Source organism: Euleptes europaea, chromosome 1 (assembly GCF_029931775.1).
Source record: "Euleptes europaea isolate rEulEur1 chromosome 1, rEulEur1.hap1, whole genome shotgun sequence".
NCBI classification, from domain to species: domain Eukaryota; kingdom Metazoa; phylum Chordata; class Lepidosauria; order Squamata; family Sphaerodactylidae; genus Euleptes; species Euleptes europaea.
Genome location: NC_079312.1, coordinates 30,964,653 through 30,983,387, shown reverse-complemented (window position 1 = coordinate 30,983,387; position 18,735 = coordinate 30,964,653). Strand labels below are relative to the sequence as shown.

General features: G+C 47.4%; 1 protein-coding gene across 1 annotated transcript; it reads right to left on the bottom strand.

Moving 5' to 3' along the window:
- Positions 1-6,653: 6,653 nt before the first annotated feature.
- Positions 6,654-17,527, bottom strand: LOC130474945 (epidermal differentiation-specific protein-like). The gene is made up of 3 exons (XM_056846639.1): positions 17,498-17,527; positions 7,032-7,754; positions 6,654-6,932 (listed from the first exon to the last, which is right to left on the bottom strand). The coding sequence occupies exons 1-3, from the start codon at positions 17,525-17,527 to the stop codon at positions 6,654-6,656; spliced, it is 1,032 nt and encodes a 343-aa protein (XP_056702617.1).
- Positions 17,528-18,735: the final 1,208 nt, after the last annotated feature.

Here is an 18,735-nt window from a genome sequence, read left to right as displayed (position 1 = left end):
GAAAGAACTCCTCAAACAGGGGCTTGGAGGGTCTGGTTAAGAGTGTCAGATTAGCCAGGATTTTTATCTGGCTTTTTCCCCCCAGGTGGGGTGGCTAGTCTTAGTGGAGAAAGCCTATTTTTAGGTAATTTTAAAAATGCATCCTGGTAAAAGCCAGAAGCACCAAATCTACCTGGGCAGTTTCTAAGAGCCAGGTATCACGAGGTGAAAGGGGAAACCTTCATCTTTGAAGCAACCTGCGTTTTGGTAACCAGGTCCAGCAAAACCCCACAACCTGAGGTACACTTTCTGAGGAAAGGAAGCAAGAATCTCTCCTCAGGGTTTATTTACTTCAGTTGGGCCCAGTTACAAAGTGTTCAATCTTGCGGAAGGAAGGTTGTAACTGCAGTGGAGAATCACTGTACCCTCGTAAGCGGAAACTTCCCACCCTTAACAACACTCTGAATACCTTGTTGCTTTAGTGGTTCCCAACCTTTTTTTGACCAGGGACCACTAGGACTTTTTTGTTTGGTGCAGGGACCCCAAGGTTCAAAAGAAAAATTCTGAGAATTTGAAAATAAACTTTAATCATAACTGTTAGTTAAATATTAAACTTAGAATAATATTTGAATATATATATTTTATAATAGAGAACTTTTAATTGAAAATATTAATTTATTATGGGTTTATAACTTTGTTTCGCGGACCTTAATTTAGTTCTCGTGGACCCCTGGCGGTCCGCGGACCCCCGGTTGGGAACCAGTGTGTTAAATAAAGCATGTTGTACCTTCACATGTATTTTATCTCTCCAGTTGAATACATAGAAAAAGGAGAACTAAATTCACCTGAAAATTACATACAATATCATTATAAGAATGTAGGAAAACCTGTGGGAGAAACGCTACCAACACTTCACCATAAACTTGAGTCACCCGTTCTCATGAATGTGGGTGGTTGGTGATTCAAAATAAAGGAAGGCTAGTGACGGGGAGCTGTTTTAGAAGGGTTCCAGGCAGCTACAAAGGGATCTTGAAGTGTTTCATTACAACACAATCCTAAACATTAAAAAGCCTTGAGCTTAGAGAATAGTCTCAGAGCTTCATCCTACTCAGCCTCCTCCTATAACTGTTATAGGTGTAAAGTTTAATAGGGACAAGATCCAGTTCTTGGTGCAGTGTCAAGTACATAGACCATGTTTTTACCAAAGATGGTGTTAGGCCTGGTGAAGAAAAAGTAGAGGCTATCAATAGGGTTGTCTATTGGCACCTGGAGATCTCCCGCTATTACAGTTGATCTCCTGGGGACCAACATCAGTCCACCTGGAGAAAATGGCTCACTTTGGAAGTTGGACTTTATGGCACTATACCTAGGGTTGCCAACTGCCAGGTAGTAGCAGGAGATGTCCCGCTAATTCAACCGATCTCCAGCCGATAGAGATCAGATCACCTGGAGAAAAATGGCCGCTTTGGCAATTGAACTCTATGGCATTGAAGTCCCTCCCCTCCCCAAACCCCGCCCTCCTCAGGCTCCGCCCCCAAAATCTCCTGCCAGTGGTGAAGAGGGACCTGGCAACCCTGACTATACCCCATTGAAGTCCCTCCCCTCCCCAAACCCCACCCTTTCTAGGCTCCACCCCCAAAAGTCTCCCGCCGGTGGCAAAGAGGGACCTGGCAACCCTAAGGTATGCAGACTAGGAGTGGGTGGGGTGGTCAGGTGGCCCTGCTCAGGGCAAAGACTATGGGGTAGGTTAGGTATGGTAAAGGCAAACCTCAACAGTTAATTAAGTGCTAGTAACCTCTGGCTTCACATCTTTGTAACATTTGAATGGTGCTGAGTGAATATCCTGAAGAAGAGGAATGAGATGTATTTATTGTATGCATTACAATGGAACAGCCTCTGCTATGTGAACCTATCAGCAGGAACCTGAGAGAGTACCTCTATTCCCAACTTGCAAGATGTCCATCTTCCCCCCACTCCCCCCGACAATGCCTTTGGGCCTTTAATACAACCATGACAAGCATTCAACCGAAACAGCTTTTCTCATCATGCTGAGGAAAACATCACAAAAGTTCAATTCCAGCCTTCGCCCAGCTAAATAGTCTCAGGAATATTGAGTTGAGCGATGAAGGTGGCTTGAATTAAGACTTTTTAAAAAGCTGACAAGCGGGAATCAGGGCTGATAGGAGAAGGGATGGCATTCATATAGGCAGGGCCCTGAGAAAAAGCCAATTTCAACATAGGGCAAGACAGACATTTAGCTGACAAGATAGGTCTGGAAATGCTGGGTGTTGACGACTGAAGGTACTGACTTGAACCTGTCTGGTTTTGCCTCTTGAGAATACACCCAGAACTTGTGCCCAAGAATTGCCAAACGGTACATGGGGTCCAACATTTCTGTCCCAGATTAATTGATTGTGGTTCTTGCTATAGAGTTGGAGCAACAAGCAAGGCAACGGGTTCCAGGATTCTTTAAGAATAACTATTTATGTTACTGCAGCTTAAAAAAGCTTCCACCATTTCACCAATGAGGAAAGGGAATTAGAGACAAGCTGCATCTCACCCACAAGATGTCACTTCTAAAGACTCAGAGGAAGCTGAAATATATCAACTTACACTAGTGGGTTTTTTAAAAATCACAGCGATTCCTCTTCAAAATGCTAAAAATATGAATAAAAGGGAAACCATTATTTCCCAGAGACAAGTATCAGAAAAACAGGCAGAATTAGAACATATTATTTTGCATATTGTATTTTCTTTGCATGTCCACTGACAAATGACCGTAATAAATTAAATATAATGGACTTTTCTGCATTTTTGTGTGTGGCCCCATACTGCTTCAGTTTGTCCCCTGATTTCCACATTTACTTTTGTGCTTTTGGTTTTTTCTTGTGTGTTTTTTTCTTCCGGTTTCCCCCCCCTGGTTCTTTTGAGACCATTTTTACTCCCAATCATTTTCTGGAAGAAGATTATGAGTTGCCTTTTTCCTTGTACCTAATGTTTCTGCGATTTTCTTTGTCCCACCCACTCACATCCACCTCCAGCCTATTTTTCAATGATTGGACTGTTGCCATAATCAACTCTCTCCCTCTCCTCCCTCTCTGAAGATGAGTGGTTTATTTTTTGATAAAAATGTTAGAAATGATAGGTTCTCTGAATTCCCAGCTTTCATTTTAAAGGTCTCTGACACCTTCCCTTGCAGAGATATACATTTTTCCTTCTGTCTTCACAAGGGAAGAGGCTGGATCCAGACTTGCTTTGATAATCACTATTTTAGTGCTTTTTTAATGCTGCCATGATATCAATATACAGAAACAAACCAGCAGTCTTATGAAGCCTTAAAGTGTATTAATATGCATATAAAACATAAGATAGAAAAATGATATTATAATTCATATCATATTCTTGGGAGCATACATTGTTGCCCCATGATATCAATATAAGCATGCACAAAAAAATAAAAAGAGAAGATCGTGAGAGGGAGGGCATCTTGGCCATCTTCTGGGCATGGAGTAGGGGTCACTGGGGGTGTGGGTGGGGAGGTAGTTGTGAATTACCTGTATTGTGCAGGGGGTTGGACTAAATGACCCTGGTGACCCCTTCCAACTCTTTGATTCTATGAGTGCTGTGACATCACCAACCACACCGTCACCCTTGAAAATCCTGATTTTCTAAGGCACGTGAAGAAGAAACTAAATTGACTCCACAATTGTAAAAATGCCAAAGGATGACAAACATGTGGAAGAACTGTGCCCAAACACATTCCAAAGCTTATAGATCAACTGCCAAGAAAATTAGGCGTAAGTCAAGCATGGGAAAGCCTTTTATGCAGCTGTACCTTTCTGTATATGTTGACTTTCATGTTAATTTTTTGCAGGCAGTTATTGTCTTTTCAATCTGGATACATTTAATGACTCATTTGAATATGGGTTTGAGTTCCTCTGTGAAATCAAGAGGGCTAGAAACTCTTCAAACAACCAACAATGACAAACTGAGACACTCCCCATTTCAGCAATCCTTTGCTGTCACACTGTATCCCATTTCCTTCTCAGTTCTTGTAGCAACCTTCCATTTGGCTAAGCTGCATAAATAACATCTGAGTTTTGGCTCAGAAGTATGGGAGATTTGCACAATCAATTCAAGAGTAATCGGGTGTGGGGACTTCATAATACTACAGTAGAAAGCTCAGTGGGAGCTGGTTGTATGTTTATGCTATAGTGGCAACTAGGAATCCAGTATAATTAGAACAGCAGCTTTCACATCTTTGCATATATTAGCACTATATGTCTTTCCCATGAGATCAGAATGCAGGTTTTTTAAAAAACAACAATAACTCCACAGCTGAGATCAAGGCAACAGCTTTAATGAAAAACCACAGTTGAATTAATGAGCAAGCAAAATAAGAATCTGATGATCATATTGTTAAAAAAAACCAAGAACTCTGGTTTTGTGTTATATGTAAACTGAAGGAACTACTACTCCCATTTAAAATCCACAGATGGACTCATCACGTGAATAACACAGACTGCAGAGTACCATCTGTATAATAATAATAATAATATAGTGTGTGTGTGTAAAGTGCCTTCAAGTCGCAGCCGACTTATGGCGACCCCTTTTGGGGTTTTCATGGCAAGAGACTAACCGAGGTAATTTGCCAGTGCCTTCCTCTGCACAGCAACCCTGGTATTCCTTGGTGGTCTCCCATCCAAATACTAACCAGGGCTAACCCTGCTTAGCTTCCGAGATCTGACGAGATCAGGCTAGCCTGAGCCATCCAGGTCAGGGCAATAATATAATATAATAATAATATGTAAATAATAATATATTGCCTCTAACTCTTGAAGGTTACATGTTCTGTGCTAGAGAGGCCTTGCAGATTAGCCAAAGTTGATTCCAATTGGCTGACAAAACCTCTTCAAAGTGGGATCCTCAGACGTAAGAAACTGTCACAAAAGTTCACAAAGAGTTGAGGTGGGGCCAAGGCTCAGTGGTACTTTGCATGTTGAAGGTCCCAGGACCCAGGTTCAATCTTGGCATCCTTTCCCTTAGACCCTGGAGAGTTGCTGCCAATCAGAGTAAGTAATACTGACCAAGATGTACCAAGGGTCTGACTCAGTATAAGGCAGCTTCATAAGTTAATGACTTGTAGTAAAAAAAAGTTTTCAGTTTGTTTCGTTTTTAAATTTGTCTATATTCAATTGGCAGATGGCTCTGGGCAGTAGTTTTCTGTCTTATGTACAATGGCATACTTGTATGAACCATTTAAATTTGATTTTGCTACAGGTCATGTTGGCAGGGGACAGCTGAATTGCTCCTGCTCCTGATGCACATTAACTTGGCATATGTTTCATGTCTCTTTAGCATATGTAATGTTCATTCAAGTCCCACTACTAGAATAGGCTAGAAAATACAACATTAAACTCTACTCTTCCCCGCATTGCTATGATTGGAGATACCAGCCCCAGCGGGCAACTTAATCTTGGGACATACTATTGCTCACCTGCCCAAAACTCTGAGGTTGATGGGAAAATAAGTAGGTAGGAAGTTGTAATAATGGGTGACATCAACTACCCTAACAACTGACATAAAGAAGGGGAATGCTCTGGTTGTGACAAATAAAACAATCTAGTTACCATAAATGATTGTTCCTTGGAACATCACAAGCTTAGAGAGAAATGAGTGTGCACAGGATTGCATTGTCATTCGTGCAACCAACTAGAGGGAGATGATCTGAGTGGTGCTCAGGACCTGGTGTGAGCCAGCTGGGCCTGATGTTCAACCAGTTGGGAACTCTAACTACAACACTATCTAACCACATCTACATTTATGCCAGTGGAAAGTTGTTCCAAGTACAATGTGGCCACATGCGATTCCAGAAGCATAATCTTCCAAAAATGAGATGATTGGTCAAGTTAAAAGAAAAAGCATAATATCTCTTCAGGATGGCTGAAAGATAAATCTGCAGCTACTAAGCTGATATACAATGTGTGCCACATATTACAAGTTGGACCATCAGCACTAACAGAATTCCAGGGTAGTGAACCAGCAAAGTCAAGAAATCCATAAAAGCTAAGGAGGTTATTTTTGTGCAGTGGCAAAAAAAAAAAAAAAATTAGTTGATGGTAAGGCACGTGAAACAAAAATTTGATTGTATTGCTGAAAATATTAAGACAAAAACAATTTATTTAAATATATCAGAAGCAGAAAATCAGCGAGGGAGGCAGTTAAGAGTGTTGGATGGCAAAGGCATGATAGGATTGCTAAAATAAGACAGGGAGATATAATAAAGCTCACTATTAAAAAGGCAGCTGACTTAATCCTCTCCCAAATTGGATCACTCTATGACCATCTCTTGCTAGGCAAGCATAACGTAGGAAGCAAAGCTGAGGATAAGGCAAAAAAAAAGAAACCTCATTCTCAGTTTTACCATTGATCTAGTGAGAATGGTACATCAGTGACAGAAACCATGAGTTTTTCCCATAAAAACCTCTATTTTCACTATCAACTAATAATTAATACCATTCAATATTAACTCCTGTCTATAACCTACACATACACACGCAATGCAGAAACCATCACCATGACTAAGGACAACTTGGTATACTTTCCTAGACCATCTGAAAGTAGCCATCTCCCTCAGGTTCTTCTCACCAAAACAACTTTTTCAGGTGTGTGGCTTATGAGCTTTGTCCTGGCCGTGTTGGGTCAGGCCTAGCACGGAAATGCACTTCTATAGGTTTGTGGGAGTATTTGGCTTGACCATGCTTCCCCTCAGTCACAGGTGTCAGCTTGGCTTGGGAAGTCACCTCTTCTGTGGAGATGGGCTTCATGACGTATCTGGTGCTAATGGTGCGGCCTGACACACACTTGTACTCTGCCAGCTCTTTCTTTTCTTTCCCATTCTGAACGATGGTGAGCTCCACTGGGACTGAGGTGGCGGTCTCTTTCTTGACCACCTGAATGGAAAGCTTGGTGCATGGAGGAATTTTGGCAGGCAGCATGACGTCTACCTTTTCATTGGTAGTGGTGGACTCATGCTTCCCTTTCTCTACTACCAAGACGTTGGAAGCCCCAACGGTGACTTGGAAACTGAAGCCAAGTTTTAGAGTTGTGGTATTGCTGAAGTGGAAGCTCTGGAGGGTTGTGGCAGTGTATTCCCGACTGGTGTTGGCAGTGAACGCTTGGTCATATTTGGTGCAGTTGGTTCCCACAATCTCATCTATCAGGACATCTTGCTCGTCCTCCACCTTCTTCTGGTCCCACAACAGCTTTGCAGTGATGATGGGATGTCCAGGCTGCAAGGGCTGCAGGTGGGACACACTGTCATCAAAATTAATCTCTGTTTTATAGTCACAAATGCGCTCTCCGGGCCAGGCGATGTGATACCATCCACCTCGGTTTGGGTTCTTGTACAACAGCCAGACACCCTTCTGTACAACATGGGAGGACACACGATCATTAAAGTAGCCATAGGCAAGGTTGGTTTCTTCCGTCACTACCTTGCTCTCGCCCTCATAGTTAGGGAGTTCATATAGAGTGATCTGAGGATCAGAGAGATCATAATGAACCAGTCGGAGGGATGAGAAGTGGTTGTTCTTGTTAACCTCTCCGTAATTGCCTTCTTCAAATGCAAAACCGTCTCCCTCAAACTTGGGGACTTTGTAGGCGACCCAGGGCTGCCCAATGACCTTGAGGGAAGAGATGCAGTCACCAAAATCCAGATCGTGCAGGTCGGGGACGTCACCGGTGAACTCTTTGCTGAGCCCCTCAAAATTGGGCTTGTCATACACAATTATTGTGAGAGATCCCCCTCTCTGAGTTTGCTTCTCCAAATCAGTTGCTCAGACGTTGATACAGAAACAATAGATTTATTGAAGCCTTCAGGAGATGAGACAGGCACAGGTAGAAAGTTGCAAGTGAGGGGCTATACGGGTTTACAGAATATATTGACTCCAGGGCACTGGGGCACTGGGGTTCACACTTATTGTTATGGGAAGTTACAAGCTTGGCATAATACAAAACATCAGACGGATCCCAGGAAGTCTGGTGCGGCTATCACACTTCCAAGGCCGCACCGGCCTGAGGGAGTACTGGCAGGAAGAACAGCGGGGGGGAAGATACATGGGCCATCAGGCCTGGCGCCTGAGACCAGAAGGTGTGAACTGCTTTTACGAGTTCACTGATAACACCGCAGGTGATGGAAAGCAGAGACACAAAGACAGAGACCCTCACATTCTGCCCCCCTTAAGGCCCCCCTCCGAGAGGACGAGGCTTATCGGGATAAGCGAGGTGGAATTCTCGGACCAAGCGAGGAGCTGCCATGTGGGGTGCGGCCACCCATTCGTCATGAGCGGAGCCAAGGTTTTTCCAGCGAACAAAGTAAAACAGTTTCCCTTTCTTCCATTTGGAATCTAAAACCTTGGATATTTCCAAATGGGTATCCCCTCCTACTACGGTAGGAATCTCATGAGCGGGAGGGGGGTGGAACTGGGGAGCTGCTACATAAGGTTTGAGGAGGCTTATATGGAAGACTGGATGAACTCCCTTGAGAGTCTTAGGGAGACTCAGTTCCACGGTAACCTCGTTGATTACTCTGGTAATGGGGAAAGGTCCTACATAACGGTCGCTCAGTTTTTTGCAGGGGCGAAGAGAGCGGAGGTTTTTGGTGGACAGATAGACTTGCTCCCCCACCTTGAGTTCCCATCCCGGAGACCGGTGTTTGTCTGCTTGTTCCTTGTACTTGCTTTTTGCCCTTTCCAGATTTTTGAGCAACCATGGCCAGGTGGATTTAACCACCTGAATCCACTCCTGAAGATCAGGGGTAGACTGGAGCTCTGGCGAGACGGGGGCAGAACCGAAAGGGCCAAAATCCGTCCCGTATATAACTTGGAAGGGACTAAAGCCGGTAGAGGAATGAGGCGCATTGTTGTACGCATATTCGGCAAATGGCAGCAGGTCGACCCAGTCGTCCTGGTGGAAATTTACATAGCAACGCAAATAACATTCTACTACCGCATTTACTCGTTCCGTTTGACCATCCGTTTGGGGGTGATAGGCGGAAGAAAGGCCCTGTTCCTCCACTCCCATTAACTTTAGGAAAGCCCGCCAGAATTTGGCAACAAACTGGACCCCCCGGTCGGAGAGGACCTTCCTCGGGATCGAGTGTAGCCTGAGGACGTGCGTGATGAACAGTTTAGCTAAGCCCTGGGCTGAAGGAAGACCTGCACATGGAACGAAATGAACCTGTTTGGAAAAGAGGTCTGTGATAACCCAGAGAACCGTTTTCCCCCGACTTGGAGGTAGGTCGGTGATAAAATCCATGGCGATGACTTCCCAGGGACGGGAGGGGTTCTCAAGCGGTTTGAGAAGCCCCGGGGGTTTTCCCATCCGTTTCTTGGCTGTGGCGCAGGTGGGGCAGCTGCGCACATACAACTCTACATCAGATCTCATACCGGGCCACCAGAATTGCCTTCGAACCAGGTGAAGCGTTTTTATGAAACCAAAATGACCCGCTAGCCTGGCCCCATGTACAAGTCCCAATACTTCTTTGCGAAGGGAAGATGGGACATATAGTTTCCCCCCTTGCACCCACCAAGTGTTGGTTCGTTCCAAGCCAGTGGGGAGGAGATGGTGCTCCTCCTCCTGTAAGGAGGCGTCCCGGAGTCGCTGTTGGAATGCTTCCGGGATACCTTTGAGCGTAGGGGGGGTCTCCGGTTGGCGGGCTTGGGATCGGGTGGTGACGGCCAAGCCAGGGACTTCCCCTCGCTGTTCGGGAGTGAACAGGGAGTCGACGGGGCGATCGAAATCGTTGCGATACTGGGGAAGTCGTGACAAAGCATCAGCTAGGGCATTTTCTTTGCCAGGGACATGTTTGAGGGTGAACCGGAATTTTGCAAAAAATTGGGCCCACCGAATTTGTTTGGCATTGAGTTTTCTAGCTCCCTTGAGAGCCTCAAGATTCTTGTGATCTGTGCACACTTCGAACGGCAGCTCGGCCCCCTCTAAGAAGTGTCTCCATATGGTAAGGGCATGTTTGACCGCTGCTGCCTCCTTCTCCCAAATGGCCCAGTTGATTTCGGACTGGGAAAACTTCTTGGAGAAGTAGGCGCATGGCCTCAACCGTCCCCCCTCATCCCTCTGCAATAGGGCCCCGCCCATGGCTACATCCGAGGCATCCACCTGCACCACGAAGGGCTTGGTGCAATCCGGGTGAGCCAAAACGGGTTCGGATGAAAAAAGTAGCTTTAAACGTTCAAAAGCTTGCTGGCACTGGGGAGACCATTGCAGACGGGCTGAGGGGAGTGCGGCGCTAGCCCCCCTGTCCTTGGTACGCAACAGGGCAGTGAGGGGAAGCGCAACTTGGGCAAAGTTGGGAATGAAATTCCGGTAAAAGTTGGCAAACCCCAAAAACTGTTGAAGTTGGCGGCGGGTAGTGGGGGTTTCCCAGTCCCGCACCGCCTGGACCTTGGCGGGGTCCATTTCCAACCCTTGGTGGGAAATCACATACCCCAGAAATGTAATAGAAGGTTGGTGGAATTCACACTTGGACACCTTAGCATACAGTTTGTGCTCCCGCAGCCGCTGGAGCACTTCTCGCACTAGGCGCACATGTTCTTCCATGGTCTCAGAGTAAATAAGAATGTCATCGAGAAATACCACCACCCCCCGAAACAGTAAATCATGCAAAACTTCATTAATTAATTGCATAAAGACACTCGGAGCCCCCGAAAGTCCGAACGGCATGACCAGGTACTCAAACATCCCAAAACAACTGGAAAAGGCCGTTTTGGGTTCGTCTCCTTCTTTGATGCGAATGCGGTGGTAGGCTTCTACCAAGTCCAGTTTGGTGAAGATTCGGCCCTCCTTTAATTGTGCTAGAAGGTCAGGAATAAGAGGGAGGGGGTAAGCATTAGACTGGGTGACTGCGTTCAGTCTGCGAAAGTCAATACACAGTCTTAAATCTCCCGTCTTTTTCTTTACAAAGAAAGCTGGGGCTGAATAAGGAGCCTTGGAGGGGCGTATGAAACCCCTCGCCAGATTGACATCCAGATAGTCTCGCAATACAGTCTTTTCACTAGGGCTCATGGGGTAAACCTTTCCCTTAGACAGTTTGCCTTCCCCTACAATCTCGATGGCACAGTCCGTTTCTCTGTGGGGAGGCAGTTCGTCGCACTCTCTAACATCGAAAACATCAGTAAACTGCGAGTACTCAGAGGGTAATTGAGGAGAGACTGGGGCGGGGGACCCTACCAGTGCGGCGGCTGGAGTTCTGAGTACCCGTTCCTTGTCATGCAACCCACAGGGGTTTTCGGGGAAGGAAAGCACCCGTTTAACCCAATCAATGGAGGGATTGTGTCCCCTTAACCAGTTCATCCCTAACACCACAGGGGTTACAATAGGGGCGATGGTGAAATACAACCGTTCCCAATGTTCCCCCACGGACATAATCACGGCTGCAGTTCTGTGGGTCACAGGGCCCCGTTTAAAGTCACTCCCGTCCATTTGGGAAAAACGGAGGGGTCCCGGAAGCCGCTTGCGCCGGACACCCAACTTCTTGGCAGTTTCCTCATTTATCATGGTGCGGGCACACCCCGAGTCGACCAACGCGGGGACCTCTAACGGGGGACCCCCTTTGGGTAGGGACAGATGAACACGCACAAATACATTGTCCTCTTGGGCGCTTACCATCGGTGGAGCTCCTTGCACAACGATAGGGACGGTCTGCTGCGGAGCCCCCTCTACAGCAGACCGACGGCGTTTTTTGCCGGCTGTTCCCACTCTTCCTCCTCGCTGGAAGAGGGGGACGGGGTGGTGGCTTCCGGGGAGCCGTCCGAATCAAAGACGGTATTTGTAATCCGGGACCCCGATGGGACCGTAGAGTCGGATGCCCCATCCTGGGGGCGCGCGTGGAGAGCGGAGGGTGCGCCGGAGCGCCGGCTCAGTGGTCCACTTCTGCGGCGAGGCTGGCTGTCGGCGGCCGGTTTCGTCGGCTCGGCCTGGGTTTGGCGGGGGGGGGTCGGACGGCCTGAGCGAGAGGGGCATTGCGATGCAAAGTGACCCTTTCCCCCGCAGATCAGGCAGACGCCGGCCTCGAACCGCTTGCGGCGTTCCGCGGCCGAGAGACCCCCGCCACCCCCTTGCCGGAGTTCCCGGCCACGGTCACCTCGGGGCCTGGGGTCTCGCCCAAGCCGTTGCTTGGACAAGTTCAGGAGTTGTTTGCGATTCTCGATGTCAGCAGCATGGCGAACCCAACCTTCCACATCCGGGGGGTTCCCTTGCATGAAGGCCCAATGTTGGAGGTCTGGGTTGAGACCCTCCCTGAAACATTGTACCAAGGTAGCTTCACTCCAGTCCAGAATTCGGCTAGCCAGTGACTGGAACTCACTTGCATACTGCGCCACCGACTTAGTCCCTTGGCGCAGTTGCATCAGGGAGGCTTTAGCCCGCTCACCCAGAGTCGGGTCCTCAAAACGGTTTCGGAGTGCTACCATGAACTCGTCCAGGGTTCGCAGCACTGGCGAGCGGAGTTCATACTGCAACACCATCCAGGCAGCCGCCTCCCCTTGCAGTAAGGAAGCCACGTACTGCACCCGGGACTCCTCAGAAACGAAGGTTCGGCCTTGTTCCCGCATAAAAATGTCTACTTGGACCATAAAAAAGGTCAACTGGTCTCCCGACCCGTCATACGTGACTTTCAGGTCCCGACGGGCCGGGGGGGCAGGGGTTGCGGGCGGAACTACCGGCGCCCCGTCTGGGGGAGCACCGGCTGGAGGTTGCAACTTCAGCGCATCTAGGGTCGTGGCCATCTCACCCATTACGCGTTGCATGATCTCCATCTGCTCCTGCATAGCCCGGCGGTCTTCCTGCCACTGCTTTCGTTCTTCCTCCATGAGGGCCTCTTTGCGGGCCGGGTCCCCTTCGAGTCCCGTGCTGGGGAAGGCCAACCGGCGATCCTTCGCCGCAGTCCGCGAGAGCGACCAGCCCTTGGGAGAGTCCAGCCAATAAGTAAGCCCCCGGGGACGTCCGTCCCGATCTTGGTCGGGGGCGCGACCCTTCGGTTTCTTTGGCTTGGCTCCCTCCTCCTTCGGGTCCGGCTTCTCCGGCTCGTCCGGTTCCTTGGGGGCATCGGGGTTAGGGGTGGTGTCCTCGTCGGCTGACATTCTGTCCAAAGCGGTACAGCTGCAGTCCGAGAGGCAAGGACTTGCAACTTAATGTGAGAGATCCCCCTCTCTGAGTTTGCTTCTCCAAATCAGTTGCTCAGACGTTGATACAGAAACAATAGATTTATTGAAGCCTTCAGGAGATGAGACAGGCACAGGTAGAAAGTTGCAAGTGAGGGGCTATACGGGTTTACAGAATATATTGACTCCAGGGCACTGGGGCACTGGGGTTCACACTTATTGTTATGGGAAGTTACAAGCTTGGCATAATACAAAACATCAGACGGATCCCAGGAAGTCTGGTGCGGCTATCACACTTCCAAGGCCGCACCGGCCTGAGGGAGTACTGGCAGGAAGAACAGCGGGGGGGAAGATACATGGGCCATCAGGCCTGGCGCCTGAGACCAGAAGGTGTGAACTGCTTTTACGAGTTCACTGATAACACCGCAGGTGATGGAAAGCAGAGACACAAAGACAGAGACCCTCACAATTATTTTATTCATGCTGGGCTCTTTGGAAACCATTCCTCCACTGGAGCTGGACAGGCAAATAAATAAATAAATAACAAGAGAGAGACATGAAAAGTTTTCTTTGTCACAACCTAAGCAACTAGAAAGAAGAGTTATAAAGAGTTAATATTAGTTCTACTGTAACTATTCTACTGATCTTGTTAGGCACCTCTACAAGTCCTTCTTCAAGATTTACCTTTTCTTCAAAGCCTATCGCTTTAGCCCTCAGTCCACCTCATCTACAACTGAAACTAAGCCTAAGGATGTGAAGCGAGCGTTTGTCCATGCCCCTCATGTGTCATCTGCCTTTTGCTGTATGTTGCACTACCACAATTTGGAAAGCAAACTCTGTAATTTTATTTTTATGGTATATTTAACTTGGTAAAGCACAATGCGTGCTGATGGGCTGATGATGTAGCATGATGTCATGGCTAGGGTGTCAGGCTAGAATGTGGGAGACACTGGCTTGAATCTCCATTCTGCCATGGAAGCTCACTGCATGATATTGGGCCATAGGGTTGCCAGGTCCCTCTTCGCCACCAGCAGGAGGTTTTGGGGCGGAGCCTGAGGAGGGCGGGGTTTGGGGAGGGGAGGGACTTCAATGCCATAGAGTCCAATTGCCAAGGCTGCCATTTTCTCCAGGGGAACTGATCTCTATTGGCTGGAGATCGGTTGTAATAGCAGGAGATCTCCAGCTAGTACCTGGAGGTTGGCAACCCTATTGAGCCAGTCACCCATGCTTAGCCTAACCTGCCTCACAGGGCTATTATGAGAATAAAGTAGAGGAGGGGGAAATGTTGTATGCTGATTTGTGTCTCTATTGGGGAGAAAAGCAGAGCATAAATGGTGGAAAGTGCTGTCAAGTCACAGCCAACTTACGGTGACCCCTTGTGTGGTTTTCAAGGCCAATCACAAGCAGAGGTGGGTTTGCCATTGCCTGCATCTACATAGCAACCCTGGACTTCATTGGTGGTCTCCCATCCAAGTGCTAACCATGGCTGGTCGAAGCTAGCTTCCAAGATCTGAGGAGATTTGGCTAGCTTGGGCCAGCCAGGCCCAGAATAAAAATAGCTCAAGAACAATTGAGGTGCAGTTGAAAAAACATGAACACGCGAGCATTACAAGGAGGGGAAACACCAGAAGGCACATGCGCTAATGGGGACCTCCCTGCCAACTGGTACTTCCTGACTGTGGTTCTTGCATTTGACCAAGATCGGCATATTAATTCAACCACAAAGTTTTATGTTCTGACTTTTCACTGGTCTTGTCCTTATAGCAGTGGGCCACAGTTTCATTTCGTTTTTTGAAGCGGAGCCCACTTCTAATGTTACTCTGTGCTACTTCCCACTCTCAACATAAAATGCAAGCATCTTACCTGACATCAGTTAATAAGTTTGTATTTTATTTTGTCAGAGGTAGCATTTGTAAATACATCGCATTACAGGGTAACAGGTTGTATTTCATGGCGATTTTTCCACATTATGCAGAGGCATACCTAAATTGTTCATCAAGCTTTCTCATCCTATTCTACACCCTCCCCCCAGTCTCACTCACAACTCACCTGTGAAGGAGTTCTGACCCACAGTTTGAGCCCCCCTGCTTATATAATCAGTTTACCTTTAAAGAGAGGTGTAAGATCACTAAATAGGATTCTTGAATTTCTAATCCTGACTGTAGGACTGCCAGGCCCCTGCTGGCCACCGATGGGGGATGGTGGGAAGTTAGGGTTGCCAGGTCTCTCTTTGCAACTGGCAGGAGGTTTTTGGGGCACAGCCTGAGGAGGGCGGGGTTTGGGGAGGGGAGAGACTTCAGTGCCATAGAGTCCAATTGCCAAAACGGCTATTTTATACAGGTGAACTGATCTCTACTGTCTGGAGTTGTAATAGCAGTAGATCTCCAGCTAGTACCTGGAGGTTGCCAACCCTAGGGGAAGTAGGATTGCCAGATACAGGGGAACTCCTGGAGATTTGGAGATGGAGTTTGGGGAGGACAGGGACCTCAGTGGGGCACAATGCCATAGAGTCCGCCCTCCAAAGCAGCCATTTTCTCCTGGGGAATTGATCTCTGTTGTCTGGAGATGAGCAGTAATTCTGGGGGATCCCCAGGTCCTACCTGGAGGTTGGCATCCCCACCTGGCTGCCAGGTCAGTCAGCTTACTGCATTTAATTTTCACATGCCCAGGAACTTAATAACAATCTAGCATAAAAAGAGCCTTCAGCCGGGAAAAGATGACTAGAAACAAAGGGGTCTAAGTATAAAGAGGCAATAAACTGTGGAAGTCGGTATACATTAATCCCCACCCCCCCAAGACCGGAAATGTAGATCTGCATTGAACATGGGATTCTGCAGTGAATATGAATTATTAGTTGGGAGTTTTCTAAGGCAGGTACTCAACATCCCCCCTCCCATGCAATGGCACATTTTACACTAAACCTGCTTCACCAGAGAAAGTCTGGACCAGCGAGCCAAGGCGTGGGAAGAAGACTGAAACACAAAAAATGCAGAAAATCACCAACTCAGTTGATGATACCTAACCTAAAAAGGAGGGGGACAGAACATAATGAAATATGTAGAGTATAGTTATAACAGCAGACTTAAAGGGGAGACTTCTTGAGCTGCTGCTACTGTGGCGTTTACAAGGAGCTGGGCAGGAAGGCGCTCATTCTGTCCTTTTAGGAATGTGCAGGTAATCAGAAATATCCTCTTGAGAGGAATAAGACTGATAGCTTCCTAGGGTGAGCTCTATAGCATTCCCCGAGTTGGCTTTAGGCAGGCATACACGGGACTGCACAGAAACCATGAATTAAAAGTTGGTTTACCAGCCTCAGCAGAAGCCTGGGGGAACAAGAAACAGTGGGCTCTCTCTTCCTTGCTTCGATGTTTTCTTGGGACTTTTGACTTCCCACTATTAGAAACAAGAATACTGAGTTAGATGCACCCTTGGTATGTTTTAGCACAGGGCGTGCTGTAGCTCTATAGCAGCCCCATAAATTAATATCCCTTTTGAGAGACACAAAGCCATTTCCCCTGTTACGCAACTCTACCTTGGGTAGAAATACCCATTTTTGCTGCTATTCCACAGGTTCGCAAGTTGCAGCTAAACTAGGCTGGCCCAAAGAGCCAGACCTATCTAAACAACCTAAGCTTAAAACCCACCCAAAATGGTGCAGGGATCACTACCTGTATGGATGCAGGGACTGTCACCCAGCCTCAAGCCCTCTTGAATATTTTTTTCCGAATAAACCACAAAGCTGAGTCATATATTCAGGCTATGGAGCCGTAGGGTATCAGACTGTGGGCAACTAAAGGTTATTTGGTTTTTTTCCTGCCTGGGACACGGTGTGAAACTATTAAACACTAAACACTGCTGCAAAAGTACTGAGCAAGTGGTTCGAGGAACTAACGTGAGAGAACATGGGGTCAAATCAGGATCTAAGAACACAGTGAAACATTAATATCCCACCATGTCAACCCCCAACCCCCAGAAAAATAAGACTAACCACATTTGCTCCAACTGCCTTTCCTTACCACCCTCAAATGACGGAGACTTGGGGCATTTGAGGATTAGCACATTTATTGTGATAACAGTTTTTGTGAGGTGAACTAAATTTCTCTCTCTCGTTGTTGTTAAAAGGCCATGCAAATTATGGCTAATTCACACGACCGCAGAGGAGTCACCTGGGGAGTTCTGCGAGTGATTAATGGTTATGCTCAGATCACTCACCTTAACTCGTATTCAGCACACCAACGCTTTCTCAGTGACTCAGTGAATGTGGGATGGATTGCAGACCGGGCACATTTGAGAGCCCTGACACAAAACCACTTCCCTGCCTGACAGATTCTTCACGCTACCTGAGTTCTCAATGGACACAGCAGTTTCATGGTGCGAACAAGCCCTGAGTCATGCCAAGTCATCAGGACTGGTTGCTACCTTTAGGTGGCAAGCGAATATGGTGATGGATATTTAGTCTCAAATAGCTCATCAAGTGATATATATCTATTACTACAAGGGTCACGTGTACAAAGTCCTGCACTGTGAGACAGAACGAACATTAGGCCAGGTTACGGGAAAGTATAAGAAGACTGAAATTAATCTCTTACACCCATTGCCAGTGCTGCTGCAGTGACTGGGGTTGCCAACCTCCAGGTGTAGCCTGGCAATCTCCTGGAATTACAACTGATCTCCAGATGTCAGCAATCAGGTCTCCAGAGAACATAAGAAAAGCCCTGCTGGATCAGACCAAGGTCCATCAAGTCCAGCAGTCTGTTCACACAGTGGCCAACCAGGTGCCTCTAGGAAGGCCACAAACAAGACGACTGCAGCAGCATTGTCCTGCCTGCGTTCCAAAGCACCTAATGTAATAGGCATGCTCCTCTGATCCTGGAGAGAATAGGTATGCCTCATAACTAGTATCCATTTTTACTAGTAGCCATGAATAGCCATCTCCTCCATGAATATGTCCACTCCCCTCTTAAAGCATTCCAAGTTGGCAGCCATCACCACATCCTGGGGCAGGGAGTTCCACAATTTAAAGGGAAACTTCAGAGGGCAGACTCTATGGCATTGTATCCCTGTTTAGCTCCCTCTCTCCTCAGACCTGACCTCCCCAAGCACCACTCACAATTTCCCAACTCAGAGTTGGCAACCCCAGCAGGGATAGACGAGAAAACAACATTCTCTGGGGCCTTGGTTAATCTCAAGATTCATTAAGCCAGGTAAATCATACCTGGGAACCGTGTTGTGCTAGCAGAGGCTTGAGATGAGCCTGTCTATATCCCCCTGTTGCTCCTTCCCCATTTGAAACTAGCTCCCACGATAAAGCTCTCTTTAACCCTGCCCCTTTCCTCCAACCCATCACAATTATTTGGAGAGGGTAAACTGACCACATCCTTTCCCACTTCCAGTGACTTTAAGGCACCTACAGATAACAGGACCCAGGACGGACTCAACGATGTTGCTGACCCAATGGATCCATCGCTCTACAAACTTGTCTGGTTAGAAGCAATGGCCAGGAAGCGCCATTGAAACTTGTCTGGTTAGAAGCACGACTGAGCTGAAAATACACATCTGATGAAGTGAGCCCTCGCTC